Raw genomic sequence first — 22,428 nt, 5'->3', positions numbered from 1 at the left:
CGAGCAGCTCAATTCGTTTGCAGCCCTACAACTAGACTATCCACGCCAATACTTGGAGACTCACAAGCAATTTCTGTCTCGCAGCTTGGCCTCAAAAGATTGTCAAGTTTCGAATCAAGATGTAAGGATATATTGCCACTGGAGTCTGGAGCCATCCCTTGAAAGGGTAGAGTTACCAATGAAGATAAGTGATCAAAAAAACAAAAAATTACCAATGAAGATAAGTCTGTCAGGTATAACTGTGTATTGACCAGTTGAACCAGTTGTATATTCTTTTTTTCATTCGTTAATTCTAATTTAATTTATCTCAAGGGACTTGAAAAAGAGAATTAGTGCTTACGGAAATCGAACATTACTCATATATATATGAGATAACTATGTATTGACCAGTTGAACCAATTGTAATTAGTGGTGGTTTCATTAATTGGTACCGGATCCGAATGGCCGAACGGAGATCATCATTCCATTTAATGTGGCGGAAATGCCTCACGAATGTTGTAAATATGTTGAAGGTGATGTTGTCTTCCTTAATTTAACGAGACTAACATTTTGATTGCCTAGATAAATAAATTATTATAACTTGCACGAGGATTATTCTTCTAGTGCAAGCATAAAACCGCTAATTATAATTCATTATTACACGTAATAATAAGTACTTTTGAAACTTAATATGGATTCAATAAACCAAAGTTTTTAACAAATTTTTGTGGGATAACTATTTTACTAAACGGTTCAAATCGTACGTTTAGAACCGTATGAGGCATGTTACAGGTTTACCACATTTAATGAGACATGTTGTAGGTTTAACTTCGACAATTGGAATTGTATGGTTATTGTACATGAGTTGATTCGTTAAAATTCAAGTCAATCAAATATAAATACGCACTTGATTTGAAAAATAATAATTGTTGGTCTAGAGCTAGGAAAATAGAATGCAAGAATTCTTTAATGCCATTAAACTGGTTCACATGTACTCCATATAGGGACTTCGGGTTGATGTTGTGCATTGAGATGTACAGTATCGTGTTGCGTATCTCCGAGCTATTAGATCGTGCATTCGATAGCTCGGATCTCATCTCAGCAACCAATGATCGAGAGCTGTTCATTGCCGAGATGAGATCCGAGCCATCGAATGCATGATCCGACGGCTCAGAGGTGTGTAGCACGGTGCTGTGCACAGCACCATCCCCCAATTCTCCCTATAGAGAGCAAAAACTATGCCATGTATGTGAGTGAACGTGGAATTGAGGGTAGGATAGGCTAGTAGTGCCATTTGAGGTGGAGAGGAGGGCTGCCTAATTTTTTCACTCCAAACTTAAATTTTGACAAAAAAATTCTCAAAACTCATTTTTCTTAAGGAATATTTAAATATCTATCATATTTATCAATATCATGTAAGAATTCATCCCGCCCTTTTTTCATACTTATATTTTCATCCTCTTAATGTGTGAATTACCTTTCTTACCCTTTTCACTATGATATAAATATATTGTTTATTGCTTTCCTAATTTAGTGGGTTTGAATTGAATTATTTTCCCAATTTAGTGGGATTGGATTGGATTGTTTTCCTAATTCAATGGGATTTGGTAAATTTAAATATGATTGATTACTTTTATTTTTATATTTCAAATTACTATCATCTTAATGTGTGAATTACCTTTATGACCCTTTTCACTATGATATAAATATATTATGTTTATTGCTTTCCTAATTTAGTGAGATTGAATTGGATTATTTTCCTAATTTAATGGAATTGGATTTGATTGTTTTCCTAATTCAGTGGGATTTGGTAAATTTAAATATAATTGATTACTTTTATTTTTATATTTCAAATTAAATCGCATCGAAACAATCATAATTCATGATTTTTTGGTAATTTTAATATGATTGATTATGTCATGTTTCTTAAATCGGTTTCAAGCTAGATTACGAATGGTCATGAAACATTGAAATCGACATAGTAATTTAACCATGAAACACTGACCATCTCTTTTTGGAATTAATTGCAGAATTCACGGGCTGAATTTACGGGGGACTAGCAATGTTATGTTTTGATCCCAAAATTTACAGGGGGACTACCATTTCATCCCAATCCATCCTCCTTCTATCATTTCAGTGACCCAAGCCCAGTCATCGCCGACCAAGCATGGCCAACCATCGGCGACTCAAGCCCAGCCCTCTTAGACCACTGGCGGACATTTTCCGGCCATCGATGACCCTCGATAAATCTCGAAATCCTCGGATCTGGTACCTAGCGGTTGTTTTGACCCCCAACGCCCCTTTAAACACCTTACCCAATCGCCAAATCGCCGCTTCTCGGCATGCCGCTTGCCACCGCCTCTTGTCGCTCGTCACTCGCTACTTAACAGGTCGATTTTGATAGGGAGATAATGAGGATGCCAAAAAAAAATTATATAGCTTGTCCTATGTTTACCTCCGTCTTTTTCTTAACATCTTCTTTTGCATCAACAAATTTACCTCCGTCTTTTCTTAACATCTTCTTTTTCTTATGTTTTCATGGATAAGAATTGTATTACGTGCTTCTGTGTTGGTGATAAAGTGGCTATGTTTTATAAAATTAACATAATAAGTTGACCACATTTTAGCTTTGTGGATTATAGATATTGGCCAACCAGATATGATAAAGTGGCCATGTTTTATGAAATTAACATGATAAGTTGACCACATTTTTGCATGTATTGATCATGTTAAAATGCTCACATATTAACCAAAAAGGTTATATTTTTAATTGATTTTATTCCATGAAATATGGTTAAATTACCATAAAAATAGGTGTTATTATGATCAATGTTTCATGGTTAAATTACCATGTCGATTTCAACGTTTTATGACCATTCGTAATCTAGCTTGAAACCGATTTAATAAACATGACATAATCAATCATATTAAAATTACCAAAATGAATTATGATTGTTTCGATGCAATTTAATTTGAAATATAAAAATAAAAGTAATCAATCATATTTAAATTTACTAAATCCTACTGAATTAGGAAAATAATCCAATTCAATCCTATTAAATTGGGAAAATAATCCAATTCAATCCCACTAAATTAAAAAAGCAATAAACTTAATATATTTATTTCATAGTGAAAAGGGTAAGAAAGGTAATTCACACACTAAGAGGATGAAAACATAAGCATGAAAAAAGAGCGAGATGAATTCTTACATTGGATAAAGAGGATGGATATTTAAATATTCATCATCATGGTGTTCTACTTTTACAAAAAGTTCTTTTTTTTCAAACGAATGTAATTCAAACTCAAATATAAAGAAAATGTTGCACCATTTAAAAGATTTTAATGAAATCTATCAAACAAGATCCATATTGGTAAGAAAATTATTTACATAAACATATGATTTTTGAGCTTAAAATTGTTTTTTTTTTCAAAAAGTTTTTTTTTCCAAAATCCGGAACACCCCAATGGGATGAAGATCTCAATAAGTGGAATGGATAGGAATATAGGATGCGGATCCGTACGTAGATTGCAGGGTTTTACAGAAACTAATTATGCAAGGACTATATAAACTTACGGAAACTAATTATGCAAGGACTATATAAACTTACGGAAATGATACACCCACCGCGGCTTATCCACTGCACTGCCCACCGCACGCTCGCCGGGTCCACTCCGGCCACCGGACGGCCAATCCGAACCGTCCAAAAATTCTATAAAAAAAAAAACTAAGTGGGCCCACGCGAGAATCAATGGCATCCAACGTGTGTAAGTGCTCGATCCGAACTTCCATTTTTTAATGGCTCGGATCATCTAACTTTTGGAAGTTCGGGATCGAGCACTTACACACGTCGGATGCAGTTGATTCTCACAAGGGCCCACTCGGTTTTTTTTTAAAGAATTTTTGGTCGGTTCGGATCGGCCGTTCGGTAGCCGGAGTGGGCCCAGCGAGCGTACGGTGGGCAGCGCGGTGGATGAGCTGCGGTGGGTGTATCATTGTCCATAAACTTAACACCCCAAAATTTCATAATTTTGCAGTTTTGTAAACTAGTATATTTATAATGGAGAAGAAATATAGATTTTTGGCCCATATATAGGGTCGTAAATATGCATGGGTAGAAGAATAGGATGTGGTTGGTTTTAATAGTAGTACAGAAGTTATGCCCTTTGTGTGTGTGTGTGTGTGTGAGAGAGAGAGAGAGAGAGAGAGAGAGAGAGGGGTGAGCATTCGGCAAGGAGACACAGAGAGTGAATTGAAGAGGTATGGGGGTTATTATTACGTATGGGAATGCATGTGTGGTGGATTGCGAGAGCAATGGTTTGATTATTGGATCCGAATCCTTGATTATTGGTGGTTTGAAGGGTGAGTAGATGGGCTAATTAATCGTAGTTAATGGATGGAAGAAAATCTACGCCCATTGCTCAACTTTTACCGCTCTTTCTACTGCTCTCAATCTCACCGTTCAAAAGGTCTAGTTCTTAAAAAAAAGTTCTAGAAAAGAGTTAAACTTTCACTAGAAGAGTTTTTTTAAATTTGGACCATTGATTGTCGAGACGGACGGTGAGATGTTGAGTGGTGAGTGTCGCACCCTTGTTATTAATTTTGATGCGTGTGAGGAGTAATGGAAACTACAAATCTCTTTTTGTAGTTCTGAGATAGCCCACAAAATTCGGGAAAAATTCAATCAGGGATAGTTTCATCAAATGAATGAACATCATATTTTTCATGAAAATAGCATATTTTTCTTGTCTATGGTACTAAACGAACGCGTTTAATCATTCGCGAAAAAAATTACTCTCTAAGGTAACTTCTGGTCAGCAAACTCTGGGATTAGTAAATTAAGGAAACAGCTGAAAAGAGAAGCATTCCTTCAGTGCAGGAGATCCAGCATCTGGTTTAAAATGCAGATTACTAATGTTTGATGAAACCTTTGTTTCGAGTGTCCAAAACATGAGAGAAACAAATTGGAAGAGGGTTTAGGAGTGGAGAGAGATACAGAGATGAGAGTAACAAGTGAAGAGAAAACTTATTGAAAATCGTGCTCTTTGCTCAGAGAGAGAGAGAGAGAGAGAGAGAGAGAGAGATTTTAACCCTTAACCGAACACTGTCTTCAAGTTTGACAGTAAAGATGGTGAGTAACAAGGTTTCTCCTCTTCATATATTTTTCCCTATCTCAACCACATGAACAAAAATAGAGAGGCCACAAATGATTAATTTGAATTGCCTTGGTTAAATAATTCCAAAAATATGCCAACTTATTAATCAGAGCCCCGTGGGAGAAGCTTTGCAGAGGTAGTAGTACCAAAACGTTGGACCGCAGCAGGAATGACCCTAGATGGTGATAAAACCTCTGCAATGGATACACTGTATGAATCAGCTCCTAAGCGACTCTGTAGCCATCCCCTTCCTCCCGAGAACCCACCGGCCACAACCCAACAGTTCTTAAAGCCAAGACTCGTAAGTGTCCTTGCAACAATTTTGGCCGAATCAGACAACCTGGAATTTCCAAAACAGAAGAAAACCGTAAAGCTCTCTGCACCTAATAAGTATGAATGAAACAAAAAAGGGAGGTGGCGATAGGGAAAGAACTCACGAGTCCATGATCACGATGTTGGACCCTTTGGATATTTTCTTCAGATATGAAATCTTCAAAGCCGCTATTTCAGCTTCTACTTTCTTTACATTTCGGACGAGGCCTTTTAGCTTGCTTGGTAATTCTTCCAAACTGAACCATTAGAGGCAATGAGAATGATAAGTGGCCAAGCAAAGAGTATGGATTATGAATGCAACGGAAAAGGCCCAGATGGACAAGGACACGCTATTCGGGCACCAGGTTTCTGTGATCATATACTCAAATCAATTTCTACTTGTTTGACGAGTAAGATTTTTGCTACCCATCCTCTATTATTTTTAATAACCAAGTTTCACTTTTGTGGATTCAAGAATCTGCAAGCTTTCTGTTATCTACTTGTTTGAAGGCCTGGGTTTTTGCTACCCATTCACTATTTTCTTGAATGACCAACTTGTAGTGGCCAAAATAGTTAAAGTCCTTCTGCCGAGCCATCGGGCCTTCCAGGGCTCATAGGCTCTGACATCAGGGGAATCCGACAGCTCTGGCGAGCTGAACCTTGCTGAATGGTCACGCTTCATTAACAAGGGGAGTTGTCCCTAAGATAAGCCAGGGGGTCTTTGCCGAACAACGGGCACCGAGGTGATTACCTTTGGGTGAGCCGTCTGGTTCGGCAGGGTCCTCTCCACCTGGTCCATGTTCGTCTGACACACTCACATGCGCTCAATCGTCTTATCCGATGTGTCATATAGGATGTCAGCCCTAACAGATGGGGCATGTGCTGATCATACCCTCATGATGACAGCTCATACACATTCTTTGGTAACCACCTCATCCACCACGTCAGGTGTGACTTGACATCAGCCGGAGTGGTTACCTAGCATGCGAGGCACGCACATGTACTTGGAGAGCAAGTCAGGGACTTCTATATAAAGGCAAGGATGAAACCCTAGAGAGTTACACACTCTTTCGTGCCCTAAACCCTAGTCCTTACATCCCTCTCCTACATTTTCTAACTTGATCGTCGGAGGGTCATTCCGGTGATCGACCAGATTGGCCTTTAGTCATGCGTTATCTATGTAGGTCAGGCGAGAGGCTAGGCGAACGCAATTGCTGAACCAGAGGCTCAGGCGAGGTTACCCAATCTTGATCGACAACCCCACACAACTTTGTCAAGCCCGGCACTCGAAGAAAAAGCTTTTTAATATAAGGGGGGGAAAACCCCGAACTTCGTTGCATTCCTATTTCACATGTACCGGTAACTTATTCGTTCTTCTTACAACTACAGAACCTATTACGTTCCCAATGTCCAAAGGAAAAGGAAGGAAAAGCATATGAGCTTTCTTTCCAAGTCTTTTTTACAGAAACAAAATACGCACACATGAATGTATACATTACATTGTTTTGTTGTGAACCAAAAGAGAAGAAAAAGTGATGCTGGGGCAGCAAAAGTACTTACGGGATTGCAATCACTCTATTTTTAGCGCTAGATGGCAGTCGGGGAATACCGGCCTTGTTCTTGTCCTTCTCTGATCTAATATCAATCATCAGATAATTCCTTGAAGAGATGAGATCAAGGGATTGAGCAGGAGAGAGCTCACCTAGAGATAAAATTAAACTAATTGAGGAACTTTCAACTCAGGAATATGTAGGCAAACAATAAGTCTGTGTTATCTTGAAAATTACAAGGATAAAAGAAGAATGCTAGACTGCATTGATATTGTTAGATTCCATAAGTAAGTTTATTAAACCAACAACCCGAATAAGTTTTAACCAAAAGTACTTAATGGACAATATCTTCAGCAATATTAATATGCATCTGCATTTATTATTAAACATTTTTGAAGAAGCAACTTGACATTATGCCACGATAACAACAAAAGCTTTTGACTACATAAAGTCACCATGTTGTCAGAACTTCTAATTCTATACATATTCACTCTGTGATTGAATAACTAAATCACAGTCTTTCAAGAAATCAGAATTTTGCCGAAAATTCCAGCAAGGCAAACAAACAAGCTCTTTCCTGTGTCTTGCATTCTCTAGCGTAAGGTAATTGTTCTTATCTATTTCTATCATATTATTACCAATATTTATGCCAAGTGTTATCATCATGTTGTTTCAGTCTTCCAAATGCTCCAGTAGAAAACCATGACCATGTGCTGTTCCCAACAGCAGGGTGGAGGCGAAACTAACCTCTGGTCATATTTGCACAACATGACCCATAAAATAGGTCCCCATCATCATGCTGCACATCCCAGGCTACAATTGTTCTAAGCACACGGTGATACCTTTCTTTCCTTCTTCTGAGTTGCTCTACTAAAGTAATTGGTCTGGTGATATAATGATATTCATTTAATTGTTAGTCTATTTACACTTCAATTTAAAGAGATAAAGTCACCTTTGTACCCACGAAGGCTGAAAGAAACCACAGACCAAATAGGAGGGAACAGAAGGTACACAAGGAATAAAGCTCCACCAGCCCCTACTATTGTAACAGGATCTGTTGATGAGATGGTTTCAACTGTTGACGAGGCTATAGGCTTGGCGGCTTCAATCACCGTGGTGGTCTGTTGAGCAGCATCTGCTACTGTCTGCAGTTGAGATCAATCAATATCAAGACAGTGGCCAAGAACTAGAACTTTTAGCTGAGAGGCGAGGGACCTCAAAGACAAAATACAAAGATTAAACTAACTGCTTAATAGGGATACTAACTTTTTGGGTATCTTGTTAAATATCATTCAAAAATCGAGTGAATCAGTTCACTTACGAAGAAACCAGTTTACTGATCAAGAGAAAGCCAATACCCAGAATGCAATTGGATTGATTCTCAAAGCTCATCTGTATGCTTCTCAAAGCACAAGAAATGAAGTACATCCTCCAACTATGTAACGGGGTGATGAAATTTCAATTAATTCGCTACTGTAAAGCATGCTCATAAACTTAAGGGCAGCCCAATACAAGAAGCCATTGGCGAATTTCAACTGGGCCCAGCAGAGGCACGAGCCTCTCAATTTTACCCGCTTGTACCTTCCTGTGAAATACTAAAAGTTTGTGCAACACAAATCATTTAACCCCCTTAGCATTTTGAATTTTAAAAAGGATAATATAATGTATACCATTTTTTTCCGAGCAGCTGAAGCTTTTAGATGAATAATGGTCTACAATTTAACACTGTTATCTTTCTCTTCTCAACAACACTACTAACAGTGACAAAGAGGTGCTGAAGCACAATCATCATGGTTCGAGTCAGGGTCAAGATTGGGTCTGGGAAGAAAGGCGAGGTGCATGACATTATCGGTGTGCATGACATTATAGGTAGATGTAGTCTTTTACCCTAATATTGCCCTTCTTGAGCCACAATCTTAGCTCCATATCTGCATGAGGTTCTCACCAAACTGGGATTTAAAAAGAATTATCCCCAAGTGCAGACACACTGTTTCCATGTTTCAAACCCATAGCACCGAAATTGCAATGAAACAACTTAGTGCCATGCCAAGGCCTCCGGTAAAAGAAAAATTCAATGCGGAAAAATTACTACCTTTCTCCATTTCTTCAAGTTAGAAAACCATTAAAGCCCCCCAATACCAACACGGCTACGTACCAACAACATGCTCATTTCCATTTCAACTTTCAAACGCAAACAATTTATCAAACTTCCCATATTTATAACAAATTGCACAACCATTTTCCTACGATGTAACTGAAAAGGCGGACTTATAAAGGAAGCATGGTAATGGTAATGTGCATACAAATTGATTTGGGTTTCTAGGCTTGCCCTCGCTGATGCCTTTTAGCTTTGATTTGGGGGAATGGCTCCGCAGCAAAACGTCCCTTTGGCCCCTCGGTTCTTGGTGGTATAGGGGGCCGCTGTTTCAACGGTTTTCTTAGGACAGCCACTTTGTGCATATTTTGCCAAAAGTCTGTCTCTAATCCTCCCCCATGGATACCCAGTGATTTGGGGACTAAACGGGTTATGTTATTGTTGTTGTGTATAAAAAAGAAATATCTTATGTAATAGCTTTTTACCAAACACCTGGTGTGCATGCAGTCAATTATGATATCTCCACCGCTAATTCACATTGACAAAAGAAGGGCCAAACCTTAGCAGCACTTAAAACAGGCTGTGTTTCGAAACCCGAGCTCTCAATCGCGTCTAAAGCTTTCTTTGAAGCTTCTGAAACAACTGGAGAAGCGATCTTCACCGCCTGTTCTCCGCCCTGCTTCAATATTGGCAACGCCACATCAATGCCAGGCTTAACTGTTTCGGCTACAACCTGGAAAATGCGCTGTGCCACATCGAAAAAACTCGAACCCACTTCCTGTGCTTGATCAATTGTCTTTTCCACCTAAAACCCAGAAAAAAATGGCAACTCAAATACATAGAATCAACGCAATTTGTATTACTACGTACGTCCCAAAAAGATTGTCAACGAGAACTTTAAAAAACCACTTTTTTTTTCAGTAAACAAAATTTTCGTCACAAGGTAGTAGATATCATTTAGCTCTTTTAAATTGTAAAGAAAATGTTTTAAAAAATCCGACGAAAAATGCTTAGGTTGTGTTTGATTGAGAATTTAGTTTAGTTTAGTTTTGGCGGTGGGTGAAGAGAGAAATAGAGTAATGATTGAAGATAGGAATAATGATTGGAGAGAGATATAGAGAGATGTGAAAGTAATAATTGAAAAAATAGAATAATGATTGGAGAAAGAAGTAGGACAATGATTGAAAAACAAAACTAAAACAAATCTAAAATGGCAAACGAACAAAGCTTACTTTTCATTCTTATTTTGCGTACCGAACAAACTTTCTGGGATGAAAGAAGTAGTTTGTCATTACTAGGATGAAGTATGTGGGTTTCGCACTACTAATCCAGTAATCTTATGGTGGGTTTTTAATTTTTTGTAATGCAAGTCACCAACTTGCGTTGCATTTTGAACCAATCCCAATAACTCCTCCCACAGATGTTACTCCTCCCACAGATACTTCATACGTTTATACATGGGGATGATGAGGTGGCCACAATAGTTGCTAGCAAGGAGTCTTATGATGGTTATTCAGTTTAAAGTCAGAGTTGCGCGAATTGATGGGACTTACTTGGGTAAGAGACGAGACAACCTGTTCTTTGGGGAGGCTGAGAGCTTTGGCTTCATGTGGGGGAGCTGTAAAGAGAGCAAAGAGGGAGAGACTGGTAGAGGTGATTGAGGGTGGTACAGAGGAGGGTCTGAATTGGGTTGTGGAGGCAGTACTTTTAGAGAGAGAGAGAGATCGCGGCGGCGGTGGTGGAAGTGGCTGAGGGAGAGGATGTCTTGCGGTGGCCGAGGCTCTGAGGGCCATCACCATAATGGTTTCCTCCACTGCTCAGTGCCACCGAGTTTTAGTGGTGTGGTGCGAGAAGCAGTGAGATAGAGATAGAGTGGGTGGCCTGTCTGAGCAAGATGTGTGATGAGAAATGAACGGTCTTTTTGTGTCTGTCTGGCATTTGGAGGTTTTGTTGAAAACCAACTGGACTTGTCAAGTGCAACTTTTGATTTTTGTTTGGGAAGCATCATTGGATTTTTGTTTGGATCCGGCTTGTCTCGTCCGGACATTTAAGCAAGCAATTGATGGTATTGAAAAAGACTTTTTGAGTGAAAGAAAACTTTTGAACGACTGAAATTACGCTCAGTGGTCCAAAATACGGACCGCATAGAAGTCATTTTTTTTTTCTTTTCCCCCTTAAAACACACTTCATTTACAAGGGAAGTAAAAGACAACAAGAGAATGTTTAATTTTTTTGCATTTTTAGTATGTTCAGTTAACAAAAAATTTATGCAATTCACGTCGCTAACTTCTTCGTTAGGATTAGCTTCCCTTTCAAACTTGTCCGACAAAATCTGAAAAAACACACACAGTATTTTTCAACAATCTAGTTTCTATGCAATTAAAGTACTCGTACTACTGAAGACTACGTTTAGATTACAAGTATCTTAATGATCAATAAGAATGTGAGTGATTGGATAGAGTTTGAAAGGAGATGTAATATTGTATTAATCCATTGTTTCCCAAATAGAGTAAGAATCTCATCTCTCCAATACTGCTATGAATACGAGACTACGGGACAATCTAACAAAATTCCCGAAGACACCACACGTTAAAGGAAAAGTAGTTGCTTCTTGGAATTTTTGTAACGCAGACTGTTTGAGACATGCCAATCCAAATAGCCCACCCCTACAAAGTAATTGCTCTCAGAATTCGCGAATTCCGCCAGTGTCATGCCCTCCACGCCTCCAAGATCTTCGAATTTTCTAAATTCATCTGATTGCTCGTCAGCCAGTGCAATACGAAAAGAATCAATGATTGCCTGAAGATCGATGCCTTTCCAGGCCTCGAGAAACAAAGTATCAAGAACAAGAAAACCTTTCTCGTGCATGATCTCCAATGTTAGCTGCGATTTATAGTCCTCCATCAACGGCACATATTCCCGCATTTCCTTTATGGCGAGTTTCACATCCCACGGTTCTCTTCAAAACTTCAGGCCAAATCGTCAAAACAGCTCGACGCCATAGCCGCTCCTGTGACGAGATTTCTTCTGAAAAACAAACCCTAGATTCCTTCTGAAAAACAAAGGTAAAACCCTAAAAATTGAGAAAATTTTCGGTGCCAGGTGGGTATTTTCCATGTGGTACTGCTCGGCACATCTGGACCGTCTAATACACTTTTGGACGGTTCGGATTGAAACTCTTTTTCTCCTCTCATTCCAACACTTTCTCTCTCCAAATCGAAGTTGTCCAAAAATGCAATGGACGCGCCGAGCGAACACCCGTGGTACCCACCTGCTGAAATTTTTTCCCTAAAAATTCCACGTACAACCCTACCTAGAATACAGAAAAGGCAAGCAAAAGAGAAACAGTATATTGAAAATTAATGCCGAAATGTTTTTATGTTACATGCAATGGGAAAAATGAAAATATTTGGAAAAATGGGAAAAAAAAATGGACGGCTCAAATTCGCTTTGTATGTGAATCCGAGCTGTCTGATTGATTAGAGGTGTCAAATGGGCCGGCATGAGCACGACACGTTTAGTGTTGGCACGGCACGATCACTAAGGTGGGCTGGGTTGAGCCATCGTTTTGGAGCCCCACGGCACCACATGCATATATGATTGATAGTTGAGTAGTGGGACACAGAATGCATATGATTGGTAGTTGAGTAGGTGTCTACCTACTTGGAATGTATTCTTATCCTAGTGACGCATTTCCTATTTATAATTATATTCATTGTATTACAAGATTTAATTAATTACCAGTAAAATGTTTTGTATTTTTTAAATTAAACGTGTTAATTTTTGTTGTAATTATCAAATTTTAAAAAAATAATAGCAATCTTTTAGAATTATTTTTTAGCTTCACAAGGATCGATTGTGCACGGGCACGAAAATCGGCACAACACGTATTGTGGTGGCCCGAGGATATATTCTGAAAAAGCACGGCACGGTTAGTAAATAGGCCCAGCACGACACGACACGAAACATGCTAAGCAAGAAAATAAATGGGCTGGGCCGACATGGCACAATCCATTCGACACCTCTACGGTTGACGGAGGACTACCATTTGGATCTAGTCCAGCACAATAAGGGACATTTTGGGCCAAAAGTAACAAAGTTGGACCAGCCCTACATCCTAGCACAAAGTGCCATAGGTTTACAACTTGGGCCTGTCTTGTTCCCGCTGTAGGACAGACCGGCAGAGATTGGACTGCTACAACTGCGGGGTCTCGGTTGGCCATTTTGTGGGTTGGACTAATATTAATACACTTCTTTTAGAAAATGACGGCCAATAACGTGTTTTGATAATTAATATCTGTCAAGAATATTTTTAGTATTAATAAATATTCTTATCATGTCCTTAGCGGATATTAATTATCAAAACATGTCATGGGCCGTCATTTTCCCATTTTTTTTAGCTTTATCAGAACCGAAATATAAATACTCAAGCGTTCATGTAGGTGCCGGTGTGTGAGATTTCAGGTTCAAGTTGACGGAACGACATTGGCATGTCGTCGTAATCTAACTCTACTAACATACTGAAATCCTCTTATCTGGAAAAGAAAAGAAAAGAAACGAAAAGAATATGATCAATACTACTAAAATACCCCCATGGCCCATAATGCTTCTTAATGCACCATGTTCGGAGGTTGGATCTGCAGTGGTTAACTGAAAAACGAACAATCACAATCTTTAACAGTGTGATTAAAGCATGTTTGATTTAAGCACAGAATCATACATTTAATTATTGTTTACGTGTAAATCTCCTCAAACAACCGAAAAACATGCAATAAACACCTGATTTGCATGAAAAAAGAGTCCAAACGGATGAACAACTTTGTGTGCATATTACAAAAACTTCATTGCAGAGTAAAGCCCTAACATAAACCATAATCGGGTAGTCCAAACATCTTTGTCTCTCAAAAGCCACACAATCATTGGTTAGAGGGCAAATGCGTCTCCTAGTTTCCTTCTCTTGACAGCCTATACCCTTAATTCCCCGATTTTCACCCACATGCCCGCAAAATCCTTCGATTCTCCCACAAAGTTTAAAGCCCTAATTCTCCCGATCTAAAACCTTTTTAAGAAAGCGTGAGAGAAATCAGGGGTGTAACGGGCACCAATTTCCTTCCCAAAGCCTTGTTTCTATCATGTTCTCTCCATGTCACCAATATAAATTAAAAGGGCCATGTCATAGTTTTCGTCTGGACGAAAGATAACGACGGAGAACATTTTGACGAGTCTTTAGATAATACAGATGTTTTTTAATTAAGTTCCTGCTCAAAGGTGGGTTTGGCTGGACTCCATAAATCCTTGAATGTGGTTATCAAAAATTGGCAAAATACATCCCTCCAGCTGACTCATCCATCTTTATCACTGATATTTAGAAATTGATTTTATATATACAGTATGTACTTAAAAACCACCAAATGTGGTGGTATGTCTCTGTGATATTTATGAGTGGTGAATAATTGTTAATTAACTATATTAACCCCATCAAATTGCCCTTGTAATCATCGATCCTAGCTAAATATCTTGGTTCCGAATAACTTCCGATGCTCCAACCACTCGGAATCACCATCGCATTCATAAATGCCAATTTAGCCATCAATGTCACATTCTTGAGGTAGCCGGTAGGTAGGGATGGCCATCTCGGCAAATTCGTCTGTATCCGATCCGTTATCGGATTTTTCGAATATTGAAGCGGATTCGGAGATAAGTCTGTCCCCGCCCCGATCCGTCCTAAATCCAATCTCCATCCCCGATCCGTCTCGATCTGTCCCCGAATATTCAAAAATCTATTTTTTTAATCAAAAATTCGCCTCCGATCTGTCCCCGAATACTCTTTTTGATAAAAAATATGGGGGTTTTTTTCAAATTTGGATATCCGAATCTCTGATCGGATCTCCGTTCTTCGTTCGTGGCGGGGATGGAGGACCGAAAATATATTCGATTGGTGGGGTGGAAGGTTCGGATTCAGATATGTCAATATTTGCCTCCGATCCACCCCATTGCCATCCCTACCGGTAGGTAAATTAATCGTTCCAGTCTGGCCGGCGGTCGTTGTGGACTGTCCATGGGAGCAGTTTTTCCTTTACGCTTGTATTCTGTCCGGTGTTTCGATTTCATCTGTTTTTAATATGTAATGGTTAGTGTTGGGATTTCGTTTGAGATCTCTTTGCCTTGTCCCGGACAGGATTCTCATATCGGCACCTTGTGCTGATTTGCTTTTGCGGGGTGTCCTAGGATCCCGAATTAGGTAGTTTGATGCTCTCCTGTGCTTGGCGATGTAATTTTCACCTTTGGGCTTGAATGAATTGACTGAATTCAAAAAAAAAAATTTTTTTTTTATTATGCTAGTATTTTTGTTTCCTAGCAAGTAGCAAGCAGACTTGATATCGTGAATGTCTTCACTAAGGGTGGGTGGCCCATTGTTAGGCTCATTTTTTCCCTCCAAAACTTATAATTTATTATCCATTTCTAAACGTTACATATATACATAAAAACATTGATCTCTTCTTATGGGTACTGTGAATACATTACTAATGATATTAATTTGGTAAATGTTAAACAAGTACATCATAAGTTACGTGTATTTGAAAATTGTTCCTCATTTCTCAATGGTTCTCCATATATGGACAAATTAAACTTGATTCTTCATTTCGAAGAATTAAAATGAAGCACGGTTGGAGAGTTTGTATTCTCGTTTAATGGAGATGCTCCAATAGGTGCGATTTTTTTTACATGGTTAATGCTCTCAATGAGTTATAAACATGAACAATTTTGATCTTTATGACCCCCAAAAGACCCACAGCTGCCAAAACCGAAAGGTCCAGTTCCCAAAAAGGGACTTAGGGGCCCTGTTGTGCTTTGAGTTCGGGCTCACGGGTTAGAACTGGACATGAACAACAATTATGTAAGAAAATCAAGTCAATCGCACATCATTAACCCAGCAAACAAATCTCGTTTTTTTTTTCTCTTCAAAATAACAGCAAATCCTATTTCAAAAAATACACAGTAATTTTATTTGATTTGATCAGTAAGATATCCGATCGACTTGATTTTTTTCAGCATTTTTGTTTGTTTACCTTTAAACAGTGAGCATTTAGCTCTAACAGTGAAGGGTTCGGATTATGTTTTTGAGGTCGGACGAGAGAGGGCACAACAGAGCCCTTAGTCCCCCAAAAAGATCCATCTCCTTCCAAAAAAAAAAAAAAAAGCAGAAGATTCTTCAGACTATTTGTAGGTGAACGATCACTGTGAGATTCCATTTTCAAAGGAAACTTCCATCATTCCAGGTTTCTTTCCCATGAAGATTGCAAATGATTTCCTCAAATGGTTGTCTTTCATTCGAGACTCATTACTACTCCAGGATCAGTTATTCCTTTCACTGATGAAATGGACTTGGGAGTATAGAATTGAATACCAGATTCCTAAAGTTAAAGGTTAAAAGGGGTAGATTCTCTGGCAATTTGGTACCTCTCTCTCTCTCTCTCTCTCTCTGTGAGGTAGCAATGACGATGTTGTCATTCTCCCCTTTTGGGGTACTTCGATTATTTGAGGTACCTTTCTCCTTCATTGGAGGAGAGAAAGCAAAAGTCCAAATCTTTTTTGACCATTTGCCCAGGAAAGAGACCCCTGGCTAACGAATTTGATTCCCATAGCTTTCATCTGGATTCTGTAGCTCAAGGAACGAACTAAAAGGGGGACTGTTATCTTACCCAACCTCAATTTCCAAAAAGTGAACGATTGTTAAACGAACACGAGGGGTCCTCGGGTTTCAAACCCAAGGTCCCCCATTCGAGTCTCTGAGGGCTAGCCAAGCCATCTGAGGCATTGTGCTTAGGTCGTTTGTTCGCCTAACTCAAACGTACGTTGGTTACCCGCCAAGGGAGCAATGACGTTGGCTACTTGCTAACATGGTCTGGTCTCATGAACCCGTAAAGTCGTGCTTGTAAGATAAGAATGGATTTGGTAAATTGAGCTGAGAAAAAACTATTATTTAGGGAATAAAAGTATACTAAACTACTCACATATGCTAAGGGGAGAAAGAGCCCAAGGAAATTTGCAATTTGAGAAACTACAAACACAACCCATGAAGGAAAACCGTAATCGCCTAATCGAATTTTCCTTCGCTGTTAAAGTACTCTCACCCTCCATTTCTCTGTAAAGAGTCGCTCTGAAACTAAATGGATTTGCCAATTCAGTTCCAAAAAAGCAGAAGGAAACATAGTAAGGGTATGCCTCAAGAAAAATGAACACAATCATCAGACTAATGAGGCTATCGCTAAAGTCGTGTCCTTGCAACTACTATTGTGAATGATGGCCACAGCCCACCATCCGGTAGTAAGAGTCGTTAACCGTATGCTTCCGATGAGACATTACTCGAAATCAACAATACGAAGTGAATACAAATTAGACAAGAAAATAAGAACGAATATGAATAGTAAATGAGACATTGTCCCAAAATCCTCTGCAGAAGATTAATGTTTAATCTAACAGGAGTGAAAGAATATAACCCGCAAAATCCACCAAATGATTAATTTTCTAGAAAACATAGGCATATGGTGGGCTGGTTATGCAGCCCTAGCACATTATACAGTTCTATGTCTATGAGATGAAAATCAACATGCCAGCAAGAGATCAAAAGGACTCACACTATGCTGTCCCAATTTTAGCAGTGGAAATAGTATGAAGAATCAAGAACTAAGATGCTGTCAATACCCTAAAAAGATTGCACAAAAGGGAAAACGAAAACTGAGCGAGAACCCACCGCGGTTTCATAACTAAGACTAGATACGTTTTGACATCCAAAAAACATGAAGCAAGTGGCTAATATGGCATACCATGAAACCAATATGGCCTACACAAAAAAAAGATCATTGCAAAAAGTAGAGAGGCACACAACATAGTTTATCAGTTCAAAACTAGAAGCATCAAACACATCTCTGCTGCTTCTGAAGTCCGTACAAACTTTTGAAGCAGAATCGACGAAAAAAGGAGGAAAAGTAAGTTACCGAAAAATCATAAATAGATTCCAGTCAAATACAGTAATACATAAAAATCAGAATGAACAAGAAACATCAAGTTGTGAGAGCAGAGAGTATCATAGCCTATAGGGAACGCCAATAAATATACCCAACAAAAAATGCTTTCTGTGTCTCGCTAAGATTCTTTTTCTTTTTCTTTTTAAGTGCTTATTTTCCACCTTACAAGACATGTCGTTCTCTTACAATATATCACATTCAATTCAACAAAAAAAACTTATTTTTCTTAGCAGAATGGGCCTGACCCACCCACAATCATACATACGCAGATATGCATCCATGTGATAACATTCCAGAGTTTAAACATCATTAGTTTCAGCTACTAAATCTAATCAACAGGCAAGTAGAGCGGTAGCCTAGTGATAGGCGATAGGCACCATGTACTTTCGTACATTTGATTGAATATTGCCGAGCCAAAAAAAAACACTAACAGAAGTACCAGTCATCTAACAATTTTCCAGGTTACTACTACTAAAAATTGTTGAGTGCATGTGAGCGTAATTGTGCATACATGTGCATGTACGTGTGTGTGTATATATATATATATATATATATATATATATATATAGAGGGAGAGAGAGAAGGGTGAGCGCTGGATGCAGAGGTTTATCGACCGATTCCTGATCTGTATGTGGACAAACGAGATCAGGGAACAGATCGATGAACCGCTGCGTCCAGTGACCTCAACCATCTTAAACTTCTTAGCCTAACCAGTTGAAACCAAAAAATAAAATAAAATAAAATAAAACAAAACGAGCCCCCTGAACAAGAAACTAGAATCGAATCAAACTAGTCGAGCACAAAATAAGGTCGGACGAGGGAAGGAAACCCGAACAGATCTAAGCTTCCGCGAGACTTTCTATATACTCTAATTACAAGAACTAATTAATAGAACTAGAGAAGCCATTGAAATAGAGATCAGTGACCTTAAATATCTGACAGATCTTATTTCCGATCTTGAGAGAGAGAGAGAGAGAGAGAGAGAGAGCATTTTGAAAACCAAATAAAATACTCCGAAGAGTTGGACTGTCATTTCCGAACGTCTCTCTCTATATACTCCATATATCTCTCTCTTGTTATCCGTGCTGGGTCAAGGATGAGAGCAATGATTTGGTGGAGAAACTTTTATGTATACCTGATATATACCCGCCCCTTGCTATCTCCTTCGGTCTGTTTCTAATTTTTTGGTCATTTTTTGATTAAATTTGGATGATCGGCTCCGTTCATTTTGTAGAGTTTGGTGAGAAATTTAATCAAACTAAAAATCGTGTTTGTCGAACTTTAGTAGATACATGATCGACACACGTAAAAATTGAAGAAAACCAAAATTGGGTCAAAAAACACATTGAGTAAGAACCCAATTTTGTTTTTTGTTTTTTTGTAACTTTCACATGTGTCGATTATGTATTTACTAAAGTCTGGTGAACACGATTTTTTGAGAGATCAAGGTTTTTGCCAAACTTTACAAAATGAACGGAGCCGATTATTCAAATGTAATCGAAAAATGGTCGAAAAATTAGAAATAGACCGGAGGGGATACTGACATATTTGATATCCCGAGTATACATAAAAGTTTCTCTGATTTGGTGTTATTGGGTTCGCTTTGGGTTTTTAGACCAAACATTTCTTTTTGTGTACGATTTTCAATAAATTTTCTCTCCAATTATTACTTTCATTTTTCTATTTCTTTTTTTCAAAAACCTCCCTCAAAACCAAACCGAACAAAGCCGGTCGCTAACACCCTTATGAGCCACACATTTCTTAGGGGTTCATACACTTAGTTCTGAGCCCCACAAATGTATGTGGTGGATGAAGATGTCGGTGCACCACGAAATAGTATCCCAAGAGTCCGTTGTCCATAAATATATGTGGTGGATGAAGGTGTCGGTGCACTACAGAACAGTATCCCAAGAGTCCGTTCTGGCTTTTCAAGGGTCTAAAGTAAAAATTGAAAATGAGCTCCCTTTTTTTTGCGGATCAAAAAAAAAAAAACTCCCTTTTTTTGAACTATTACAAGGGGTGAAAAAGTAGGAGAGCTCCTAAAATAAAAATAAAAATAAAAATGAAAGCCGACTTTGACTTTTCGGAGACTTAAAGCGAAAATTAAAAATAGGGCTTCTTTTGTTAGACTATAATAAGGGATAAAAAAATAGGAGAGACTCTTACAATTTAAAATGTTTTAAAGAACTAAAGCGATCGCAACACTTATTTTATCTCAGAGCCAGCTCTGATTGGCCAGCTCTGATTGGCTCTGCCAAGACCATCAAATACAATACCTTTTCGTACTGAACCATGCTACTGGTACAGACAATCTGTGCACAAATTGTGCATAGATTTTGTGGTGGGACTCACCACGGGTCCCACACAAATGATCCGAGCCGTTCATTAAATGTAAAATATTTTTTCAAGAGTCCCCGTAAAAAATCAGCTCAATCTAATACCTATAAATACTCGATTCAATTATCTAAATTTTCATTCAGATTTCTAGGAAATAAAAAGTTAGATGATTAGATCAAGCATCTATAGGTATTGGATTGAGCTGATTTTTCATAGAAACCCTTGAAAAAATGTTTTACATTTAATGAACAGCTCGGATCATTTGTGTGGGACCCATGGTGGGCCCCACCACAAAATCTGTGCACAGATTGTATGTTCCAGTAGCATTTTGGTTTCGTACTAAACCTTGTAAAAAATTGTTGTTGGAAATTTTGGTTTTAGACTTTTCTATCTGCTCAAGGTTCTCAATAAATTTTTTTTTCAATTATTATTCGTATTTTTTTTTTATCTCCCTCCACTCATTACTTAAAACGATTTTGCTAACCTCCGCCTTGTATACACTTTCATAAATATTAATATACCTTTCTCGAATATTAATTTAACTTTTATCTATTATTTTACTCATTTAGAAGGATTTTAGAATAATCCAATAACTTTTTCACGGATGCGATGCGTGGAAGGCGATGTAACCTAGGGCCGCTGTGTAGGCCTTCGGTTTGGTGCCACGTGGTGAGTATATGGACAGTAATGCCCCTGGCTGATTGCGTGGGTTGGGACGAGTAGTCGCTGTCTTTGACCCAAAAACAGAAGGTTAAGACGGTCTAGAAAGTTGACGGGTGGAGTTTTTATGCAGTATAGTACTACTCTACTGTTTGTATGCCTGCCCGTGAATGAATGATTGGTGGGGACCACCACAGAAAAGGCCAAAAGAGTCTACAGTTGTACGGAGGTGAGGTGGCTTTGCACCGATTGCGTAAGTGGTGGTTCCCACCTGCCCTCCCACCTCGTTTTTATGTCTAACTGGCCCCATCACATTTTAAATCGCGTCACGAACACCCATCCCCATTTTTTCGTTCACGCTAATGATTAATTTATGTATCAATTTTTTTTAATTTTTTTCTTATTTAATTTTTTTTTTGCATTTATTTGTGTTACGTCAAACTTTTATGTGATATGAGTGAGTAAGGATGAGAGAAACCAAAAAAGTAAAAAATTATGACTTTTACACATATTTTGAAAAATATCCAAGAAAAGGTCCAAAAACTGACTTTTCAAGCTTTTATTTGGATATTTTCCAAAATACTTGTGTAAAAGTCATAATTTTTTACTTTTTCAGTTCCTTCCATCCTTACTCACCCATATCACATAAAAGTTTGTCGTAAAATTGTTTGATTTACAACTCAAAAAGAATTTTTCAAAAAGTTCTCCTTAGATTTCCACTAATTCTAACATTTCTCTCTTTCTATCTCTCTCTACTTATCACTCCTACTATTTTTCAAAAAAAATTCAAAAACCAATCCAAATAAGGCATAACAAATGCAAAAAAAAAAAAAAATGAATAAAGACAAAACCAAAAAATTATTTTGCATAAGTTCATCACTAGCGTAAACACCCTTGACGAAAGCTAAGGAAAAGTATTTTTACATAAGTATTTTTTGGAAATTTGGGCTTTTCGTCGATATTTTCACAAAATATTTGTATAAAAATCAGAATTTTAGCTTAGCGAAAACACACCTTTTTATCACACTACGACAAAAGAAAAAGAAACCTAATTACACACTACGACAAAAGGAAAAGGAACCTAATTAGCAGAAACACTCCTTTGTACCACACTACGGCAAAAGGAAAAGAAACCTAAAAAAGGACGGCGAGAGTACAAGTAGTCCATGATAAGTTAAAATTACGAAATTGAACACTTAAAAAAAGACGGAGAAGTACGAGGAGTCCATAAATTTTACCTTAGCGGAAATACTTACACCCTTGTACCGCACTTTTTTTTTTTTTTTTTTATAATCAGGTATCCAGGTCAGCT

General features: G+C 38.2%; 1 protein-coding gene, 1 long non-coding RNA gene and 1 pseudogene across 2 annotated transcripts; 2 read left to right on the top strand and 1 right to left on the bottom strand.

Annotated features, from left to right (window-relative positions):
• Window positions 1–5,061: 5,061 nt before the first annotated feature.
• On the bottom strand, window positions 5,062–11,043 carry LOC131312149 (calcium sensing receptor, chloroplastic). The gene is made up of 7 exons (XM_058339912.1): window positions 10,956–11,043; window positions 10,644–10,913; window positions 9,650–9,895; window positions 7,948–8,140; window positions 7,006–7,147; window positions 5,571–5,702; window positions 5,062–5,473 (listed from the first exon to the last, which is right to left on the bottom strand). The coding sequence occupies exons 2-7, from the start codon at window positions 10,887–10,889 to the stop codon at window positions 5,236–5,238; spliced, it is 1,197 nt and encodes a 398-aa protein (XP_058195895.1). The 5' UTR covers window positions 10,890–10,913; window positions 10,956–11,043; the 3' UTR covers window positions 5,062–5,235.
• Window positions 9,264–9,377, top strand: LOC131312192 (small nucleolar RNA snoR100; annotated as a pseudogene).
• Window positions 11,044–15,308: 4,265 nt separating the features above from the next.
• On the top strand, window positions 15,309–19,095 carry LOC131312148 (uncharacterized). Its single transcript, XR_009195719.1, has 2 exons — window positions 15,309–18,646; window positions 18,689–19,095. It is a non-coding gene; the product is annotated as an uncharacterized LOC131312148 (long non-coding RNA).
• Window positions 19,096–22,428: the final 3,333 nt, after the last annotated feature.

Source organism: Rhododendron vialii, chromosome 12a, assembly GCF_030253575.1.
Source record: "Rhododendron vialii isolate Sample 1 chromosome 12a, ASM3025357v1".
Taxonomy (NCBI): domain Eukaryota; kingdom Viridiplantae; phylum Streptophyta; class Magnoliopsida; order Ericales; family Ericaceae; genus Rhododendron; species Rhododendron vialii.
This window is presented reverse-complemented; position numbering and strand designations above follow the sequence as displayed.

Coding starts and splice junctions, on each gene's coding strand:
- LOC131312149 (XM_058339912.1), bottom strand. CDS start 10,889: ATGGTGATGGCCCTCAGAGCCTCGGCCACCGCAAGACATCCTCTCCCT. Junction 9,896..10,643: donor TTGTCTCGTCTCTTACCCAA/GTAAGTCCCATC, acceptor TCTGGGTTTTAG/GTGGAAAAGACAATTGATCA. Junction 5,703..7,005: donor AATAGAGTGATTGCAATCCC/GTAAGTACTTTT, acceptor CTAATGGTTCAG/TTTGGAAGAATTACCAAGCA.